Source organism: Lupinus angustifolius, chromosome LG01 (genome assembly GCF_001865875.1).
Source record: "Lupinus angustifolius cultivar Tanjil chromosome LG01, LupAngTanjil_v1.0, whole genome shotgun sequence".
Lineage (NCBI taxonomy): Eukaryota > Viridiplantae > Streptophyta > Magnoliopsida > Fabales > Fabaceae > Lupinus > Lupinus angustifolius.
In genome coordinates, this window is record NC_032009.1 from 31,729,101 (window position 1) to 31,739,280 (window position 10,180).

Consider the following 10,180-nt stretch of genomic DNA (forward strand, 5'->3'; position numbering starts at 1 on the left):
ATATATCATTTCATCGGTTGAAAATTATATTTAAGTTAAAAGTTGAAGTATAAGATATTTTTATGTCTCAATAACTGTTTTTTTCATTCACAGAACAACATAATCCAGTTATCCAGATTATAAGAATAATGATAGTAGGAATCAAATTTAAGAATTCCCTGTTTAGATGATGTAAAACACTAAGGAGGGTAATGAAATGTAACTACAAAAGTACCATTATTTGATTTTATTTTTATAAGTCACAAAACAAAAAAATCTTATTGTTGTGTTTAGACACACCTACAACCAACTGAAATTTAGTGCTTAAAATTTTGAGCTGGAAAAGTAAAGTAATGGTCCAAGATTATGCCAGAGATGCTCTATTATATATAATACTGCAATGTTGTCCACCCACATGTGATGTCAAATTCAACTCATTGTTGTCAGAAATGTGGGAGATACATTGTGCATTTCAAAAGCAAGATGGCAAATTTGACGGGGCCATTTACAGTGAGTGTCAGACAATGTAAGGACCAACATGTTAAATAAAATGGTAAACATTTATTTTAGTTTTATCCCTTCAAAATTTAAAATTTAAAATGATGTCAATTATTTTTAACATGTTTTATAATATCTAATAGAGACTAACCTAATTTAAATTTAAAAAATTTAGGGATTAGTTTAGATTTTTCAGTTTTTGAGAAATAAAACTAATAAGTTCAAAAAAAAATAGAAGAGAATGAATGTGTATTTACTCCAGATAAAATAAATCAACCAAACATAAAAAAAGCTCTCCAACCATGTCCTTGCTTGGTTCAGATTCACATGCTTAACAATCATATACGACAAAGATCAAAACTGATGGTGAAAATAACATTTAAATTTCATTGATAAATAATGTAGAAGTTATCATTATTCTGTGAAGTTTACCCTGTTTCTTTCTTAATCCATCTCATCTAAACTTTAGTATTTAAAAAACCAACAATCAAATAGAAGCCTAAAATTTTAGCATTGAATGTTGTGTCATTCTAAGTAAAATACATCACAACTCATAAATCTCTCATTTCTCTCACATTCAAGTAGCCAATGAAGAGAGATAGGTGTGTAAGCTTTTCTACCGTGAAATTGATGGAATCAAACTGAACAATAAAAATGGTTCATTTTTTTATTTGGAATTATTTAAGTTCAGTTTGTTCATAGTTTTGAAAATTTAGGAACCGTTGAAACTGAACTTAGACAACATATTAAAAAATAATTTTTTTACTTTTATATTTGGAGGGTTAGGATTTGAAGTTAGGAGATAAAATAAGATTAAGAATTTAGAATTGTTAACCCCTATAGGCTATATAACAAAGAGAAGTTGGACCATAAAAGAAAATATTCAAAATAAAAAAAATAAATAACTAAACAAACCTAAATATCTTCACCATGGAAAAAAAGCAAAAGAACTAAAAGAAAATAAAAGAGGGAAAAAGAAAAAGAAAGAAAGTAAAAGAGAAGAGAAAGGGAGTGTGAGTGTCACATTTGCATAATAAAGAAGAAAGAAAAGAGCGAGAAGAAAGAAAAGAAAAACCGTGGAACCGAACGAGTTATTCATTGGCAGTTTGATTCCTAAATAAAATTTATGCTTAATAAAAGTAAATAAAATCATATCTTTGTGATCGGTTACTAAATTGTATCAAAAATTGAAGAAAATGAAACTTTTACAAAGAATATCTCAATTCTTTCAGATTTTAAGCGTAAAATTGATTTTATTACAAGGTTTTTTTTTGTAACAATGTATGAGGATTTTTTTAGATGTAAATAACTCAAGATTCAATATGTTAGAATTCGCATTTAACAACAGTCCTTTAATAATGTTTTCAAGCACAACGCTGTTAAATATAATACGAAAGATAATTAACAACGCTTTTTTAAACAAGCGATGTTAAATTTGATAGGTGAATATACTTTAAGAGCGTTTTCTTCAATAAGTGTTGTTATATGTTTGCGTAAGTTATTTAACAGCATTTTGTTTAAGAAAATCCTACTAATTTGAATCTATTTAACAACGCTTCCTTAAACAAACGATGTTAAAGGTGACATATCAATAGCGCTTTTTACAATAAGCCTTGTTAAAAGTCATATGTTCAAAAAACGTTTGTTTTAGTATATATGAAATTATTTAAATTTATTTTAAAAGATATAACTCAAGTAAATATTACTATACATAAGAATAATCCAAATTGTTAAGAGAAACTCATGCTAATTTTTCATATATAACACAACTTGGTCATACATATACGAAAAATGCAATTATTTATTACTTCAAAATATTCTAAATCATCGACCAATATTATTAAAATAGAATATTAAGGTATATGATTTGACACAACAAAAACTCATATTTGGTAAGTAAATTATGTTATTTGTCATTCCATTATCAAAAGTTGAACATAATATGACAACTAAATAATTTTAAATTTTTTTTTATATTTAACGATATTTTTTTAAACAAGCGATGTTGATTTGAATCTATTTAACAATACTTCTTTAAATAAGTGTTGTTAAATGTGACATATCAATAACGCTTTTAAAAATAAATGATGTTAAAAGTCATATATTCAAAAAACACATGTTTTAGCTAGTGCGTGAGAATCTTTGTTGATTTAAAAACAAAACATCTCACACAATAATATACTTATCATTCAGTATTCTAGTTATCTTACTCTTCTTATTCTCTTAGTTTCTTTCTTCAATCAAGTTATTAGCTTTTGGTTTCTATTTTCGACTACAAGGTGAATCGTTACCTTATTTATTTTTCTTTGATACACTCTTGTTGCTTGCATTTACATCTACCTTAACTGCTTATTTTATAATATAAGAAATGACAAAGTTGAAGCTAGGTAGAGTTGTTGATGATTTACCAAACTTGCAATTAGATTGTATGTATTTCTTGCATTTGGCTATTATTTTTGCATCCATATTTTCTATGTAAAATTTAATTTGATTCTTATAATGTTGAATATAAACTATGTCTTTTTGTCGTCTTATTTCTTGAGTTAAAGAAGAAAAGAAATTCATACATTTGTCATTTACATCTTCATCACTTTCGTCCCTTTCATTGGTGCTCAGACACGCTTGTTACATGTTTGATATAATATCTGTTATATTATGAGATGTTTAGGTATGAAATCTATGACAACGCTTTGTGTATGACGCGTAGTTGTACGTATGAAACATATAATAATACTTTTTGTATGATGCGCTGTTATATATATTTAATACAACAACGTAGTAGAAGCGTTGTTAATCATAACAATATACTTATTGTGCACAAAACATTGTTATACATCTAAAATATGTATTGTTTAACTGTAACTCTGACGTAGTGATTAACTTGGGTGATAATAGTCATAAAAAAAATAGTCTGATAATAAAAAGTGTATGTGAAATTATTTACACTATAAAATTAACTTTACTGAGCAGTTTTCTATATTTACATAAAATACTTTTACAATCATACTTGAAAGATAACTTATGTAAAAAAAATATTTTTAACATTAATTGATTCGTTTAATGCACTTTCACCAGTACCTTCCTATAAGACCCCGTTTTGAAACTTTTGTGTTAGTTTTACTTGTAGAATATCTCGAAGTTTTATGTAAAATAAATGAATTTGTTAACCTAATAATACTCTTATAAAATGTTTGGAGAACGAGCAAACGAAATATATTTATCTTCTTTATGTGTCCCTATTGAAGAACGTGACAGAAAGAAAGGTAAATCGAGGAAAAATACAATAAACAATATTTTATGCTAACCGAATTAAACTAATATAGATGACGGAAAAGATTTATTTGTTGAAAGTCCAAAAGGTACCACAATTATTTAAAAAAAGTCATAAGATTGAATAATAATGTAAAAAAAAGAAATTAAGAGGAGGAGGTTTTGTCAATTTATAAGAGTGATCATAAAAACATAGATGCATTAAACTTTTTTGTTGTGGATTCTGTCGGTGATCCCACTTTTATTCCTTCGCACAAGATTGGCGTCTTTATTAGGTTCGCATGACTTCATGCTTGGCTAACTATCTCATATAGCACCCATGGAGTTTTAAATTATTAGTATGTTATTTACCATTTATTTTTAATTAATGATGACTTTTATTTAAAATTAATATAAAAAAATAATAAATAATGTATTTATTATATATAATTTTTTTAGATAAGAATACAAAGATATCACATTGTTTCAGAAAAATAATAATCAACTTTCTATGCGTTCAAAGTGCAAAAAAACACGTTACCAAAAAATTACAAGCAAAAAATCTAAAATAATATAGAAATGACTTTTGAATAGAAAGACAATAATAGATGGAAATAACTTAACGTTTAGGGTTTAGACCTAGTTACCTACCATTAAATAACATAGGTAAACTTTTAGAAGAGCTTATTTATAATATTTTCTCACTTATATGGCTAAGTTTATTTAATGGTTTGACCATATTTTTTGACTTTTATAATTAATAAAATATAAAATCCTCATTGAAAATTTTCTTTATTTTTTGTGTAAATATAACAATTTAGAAATTGCCATACACTAGTAAGTCTTCTAGTTTTATTAATTAATGATGATGCTTCACTAAAAAAATGTCATAATAAAGTATCATTCAATACAATAATATCTGATCACTTAAAATGTTGAAAAGCGAACAATTCAATATTAAAAAAAGAGAAGAAAGAATAATACAAAATATATGGTAATAAGATTTGATCATTTTGTATTACGTTCACGTAGGAAACATTAGAGAACTACCACTATATTTTAGAAAATATAGATTTGTATTTATTGTTATTGTTCTTTGTTTTCTATATTATGTTTAGGTAACACATAAATATATAACTCTTTATTATAATCCTTTTATATCATCCCAAACTCAGAAATTGTTTTTTCATGGAGAAAAGACCCAATTCACCGAAATAGTCTCAAAGAAGAGATGATCAACCACTACTGAAAAAGCCATCTAATTTTGCTTAGAATAAAACTATATACATAATTTTACCATGCGTAAAATCATTTGGTACATTTTATGAGTGATGAGTCTTTTAACAACTTAAATACTATGGCTGGGGCTGGGGCTGCCGGTGCCAATTACTTAAGTGATAAGTTTTGTGGTTATAAGTTATAACATGAATGTATATATTATGTTATGAATTTGAAGAAGCTTCTTGGAAACAACATAAAGATGAAAAAGAGTGAGACCTAAACCATGCTGATTTAAAAAGGTTATTTGCAATAAGAGAAATATCACTATACTGACGGTGTAAATTTTTTTATACTATCACTGTATCATTTATTATTTATTTTTAATCATCATTGAAAAAATATTTCAAATGAAGGGTAGATGGTATGCTGATTGTGTATAAATCTTTATACTCTCAATGCAGATATACTACACTCTTTGCAATGTGGTTTATAGAATGAGTTGTAATATTTATACACTACCATATAAAGATTTATACAAAATTAATATATCAATTATCTTTTATTTTTGTATTACTTATATTTAAGACATAATTAGATAAGAATGATAAATGATAGAATAATATTCTAAAAAATTCTTTATAGACTTGTGTGTGGCATATGATTATATAGTATTAAAATGCTGCATCAAATGGTTGGGCTGGCATGGCCACCCCACTGGAATTCGGTCAGAATATTTTTCCTTTCCATTTTCAACAACCCACAACTGGATGCATGTGCTAATTGTAATACATTAATTTCGTGTGTCGGGGGGAACACTCAACTTAAGTAACAGACTAAACTTGTTTTGAATTATTCATGAAATAGATTAATATACCTCATATAGATTATATATAAAAAATAATATTTTTGTAATACTAATGATATTTGCTCATACTTTAGATAAAAAATTAATTTATTTTGGGATGTGACTGTTTCTTTCAATAAGTGTCATTTATAGGAATCGAAACATTTATCTTTTGATCATCTTGATATTTAGCAATGTCTTACATCATTATATCAACATGTTGTTGGTAGAGAACATAATATGGTTGGTCTCTAAATATTGATTAGTTTTTTCATTTATGATAGTGATGTTAGTAATTAAATGTGAATGACTAGGTTATTTAATTGATGTTTTGCGATAGATAATAAAAAAACATAGACCTACTACACATTATATTTCTATAATACTTCATCATTAGTGCATGACATGGCTATAGTCATGACAAGCAATGTGCAACTTTAATATCTTACTTTGCAGTTCAATTATTATTTTTACTCTCAACCTTATTTACATTTAACGTATTTCAAATATTAAAAATAACTAAATACTACACATTTTTTATATATTTTGGCTATAATATTTCATATAATTAATCAATTTTCAATCATAGATTATAGATCAATTTGATATAATTAATCATTTCTCGATCATAAATTATACATCAACTCCCATAAAAATTTCAATTACCTACTTTAACATTGAAACATTTGAAAATGAAATATATTACCCAATCAAATATCTAACTACACAACGTAAAAATATAAAATTGAATTTTAAAATATTATAATTTTAGAACAAAAGGAAAATGCTAAAATATATGATAAAAGTTACCCATAGAGTAATTAGGATTGATTATTTCATTCATTTATATACTTTGTATAATATGTATGTACTTTTACCATAAAGATTTATACAACTTAATACTTTATCATTTATTTATATTATTTATTGACTCATAATTAAATATTAATTATGATGACATCATAAAGATTTATAAAGTTCTTACACATAATGCATACCAATTTTTTTTGTCGGTATAATGTTTAAATACTGCATAGAATCATAAAGTCAGTGGGCACACCTTTTTTCATGAATACCGCATAACTTCGGGGGTAATTTTAAAAGCACCTGTTAGGAAATGATGAAATGTTAAAAGTTGATTGTTATTTTAGTAGTGTAATATCTTTATATTATTAGCACAAAATTTATTTTATTTGTATTCTTTTTTTTTTAAAGTTAATAATAATAAAATATAAATAATAGACAACATAATGATTGTGTATAAAACTTATATTGTTTGTGAATATATTTTTTTCCCTCATTTTAATGATTATGGTATATTCAGAGCATATTCTATGTCAAAGCAACTTTCAATCACCATAAGCTTTTCACAGCTCATTCAATCAACATTGGCGATTGACCATAGATTATAGACAGAAAAGATAAAGATTATTAAGGAGCCCCAAGAAAATAAAAAATGAAATAAAAACTACAACTACCATTTTGCACAACATAAATTGTGATTTTTGAATATGATAAATCCTGAATATTATTTCAGCTCTGGTCTCCAAGTGTGCTTTGCCCTTATTCATTCTCTTCTTCCCTCAAACCTTTCATTGAAAAATATCATATATTTACAATAGGTGGTGCAACTCATAAGAAATTTTGGGGGGTCGAATATAAAGTTATACAAGTTATATTAAAAATAACGAAAAAAGTTGTTTATAAACTGATAAAAATCTTACATATTTTTATTTTCTTGGTTATTAGTTATATACCTTTATTAACAAAACATTACATGTCAAATATTAATTTCTATTATTAAGAATAGTTAATAATACAAAGTGGACACTCATTTTGTCTTTAAATTTTTGTTGTGTACAAATTTAATATTTATAAAAAATAAGAGTCCACGCTAATAGTTAAAGATTATGAATATGAATTAAAATATTTTCTAAATATCATAAAAATGCTAAAATTATTTTGATTTTTTCAATTTTATACATAGTTAAAAGAGTACACACCAAAATAATTCTTTACTTCAAAGCGAACGTCACAACATGGATCCTCTACATTAATAGAGAGACAAATATATATTTTCCTTTGTTTTTAATGATAATAATATCATTTTGTTATAATTAAAAGAGTAAATGTGTCTTTGAACATTGTATTTTTATTTGCTTTTTGATACACTTGTCTATTAATTAATGGAGAGGATCCTAACTGTATCACCATGTGATAGATACCATTGATTTTTCCCAAAGAGATTCTTTTCCACTCTTTTCCATCCCACCTTTCACTCTCTTCTTTTTTATTACTACACACCAAAAAACAAAACAGAAAATATCATCAAAGCACCCACTACTCATTTTTGTGGCTTATTTTATTCCATCATTTCAATGCCCACTTTTCTATAAATTCCACCATTCAATCCCTTCAAAAACCTCTTTCCTTCCTCATCTTATCCTCCTCCTTGTATCTTTTATGCCATGTTCTTCCTTATCATAATCTTTATTTGCCTATAGAATTTGAGTTTTAACTAGCCCATACTCTTTGACACCCTCTTCCAATCTCTAGAACTTTCTCTTGCATATATAACTATCATATATGCACACAATCTTCTACCCAGCATATATATACTTCAACCATTAGTTACCACATATTCATCTAAACCATACCTTAAACTCTTTGCCTTTGAAGTTTCATTTGTTGCTCTCACTTGCATAAAAACAAGCAATTTGGTTTTGTACTTTTGTTTTGTTCTTATATACATATCTTTAGTTATGAACAATTAAGAGAGAGAGAGAGAGAAGTATAACACAAATGTCTACAGAAAACAGTGAGATCCTCCTCTCTTGTTATGAGATTAACTCAACTCTTAGGCGCAGGACACACTTGGTTCAATCTTTTTCTGTTGTTTTCCTCTACTGGTTCTATATTTTCTCATGAACTAAACCTCATTTCCTTCCAAACCCATCATTATTTATCTCTCTACTTTTTGTTCTTTTCATTTTCATCCATAATAGTTTAATCAATATACCTTGCAAGGAACTAGTTTTATAGCATAAAGCCCTAAAAGACTAAGTTGCATGCATAGCATGGCTTCTTCTCCTAGTGGAGGCTATTCAGGTGGTTCAAGCTCTCTCCATAACTCTAGCCCAGGTTCTGAGGAAGATCATCAGCATCATGTCATGGATCAAAAGAAGAGGAAGAGAATGGTGTCAAATAGAGAATCAGCAAGGAGATCAAGAATGAAGAAACAGCAACACTTGGATGGTCTTATTGCACAAATAGATCAGCTCAATAAGGAGAATAACCAAATAAGGACAAGTGTTGAGATCACTACTCAGCATTACCTTAACATTGAGGCTGAAAATGCAATTATTAGGGCTCAGGTTGAAGAACTAAGCAACAGGTTGCAATCTCTTAATGAAATCATAGATTACATAAACTCACCATGTAATTACATCTTTGATGAAGTTGTTGATCAGGATACTTTGTTTAATGATTGTGGCTTCATGATGGACCCTTGGAACTTTGTGCCTGTTAATCAACCAATCATGGCCTCTGCTGACATGTTGATGTATTGATTGATGAATTTTGATTTGGAATTATGTGGGCTATGGTTGCTTCTGTGCTATAATTGTAATAAAACTGGTGTTTGTATTTGTTTTTTTATTGGGTGTGAGTTTAGTGTAATGATAAGGTTAGTTGGATCCTCTTCAATACTAAGCACTTATCTCTCTAGTATCGAAAGCATACTTATTCGATAAAACTGCATAAATTTACCGTTAGGACCAACTAGGTCGGTGTGTTGTACCAAGGGTCACATTTCTTTCTATTTTCTTTCTGTTGTGTTTCTTGTAATGTCAAATACCTTCTTTATATTATATATGGGGACACATTAAGGGCTATGTATATTTTGAGATAGGGTAGTTTATTCTCCTTTTAAATCAAGAACCAAAAATATCAATATTTTTTGAGTGGAAAATATGCAGATTCAAGAAACTGATACTAACTTTTATTTATAATATTGTCCACACTCTAACCATGGTAATACCTTTAACTTTTCAACCTAAAAGTGGTTGGTAGGTGGATTATGACCTCAAGAGTTTGAATATTGTAGTCATGCTTAAATACCTTTAATTTTTCACATACATGTACTTTTCATTTTCTTTCACCCGTCATGAAATCTGAACATTAGAAAAATATTAAATGCACTGAAATCTACAGCCTTTTGATTACCTCAGAGTGCAAGAGAATCCTTTTTCTAATACATTATTACATGGTTCATTACCCATGCTCATCATGCGACAGTACAATTTACTAACAATTAACCTCCTGTTTGTCATGAAATTTGTGATAATAAATGCAACTTGACAGCAACTATGTTCAGAAACTTAACATGGA

At 27.3% G+C, this 10,180-nt stretch overlaps 1 protein-coding gene across 1 annotated transcript; it reads left to right on the plus strand.

The window, feature by feature from the left end:
• Positions 8,213-9,684, plus strand: LOC109360486 (bZIP transcription factor 11-like). The gene has a single exon (XM_019605432.1). It carries the CDS (start codon positions 8,860-8,862, stop codon positions 9,358-9,360), a length of 501 nt encoding a protein of 166 aa, XP_019460977.1. The 5' UTR covers positions 8,213-8,859; the 3' UTR covers positions 9,361-9,684.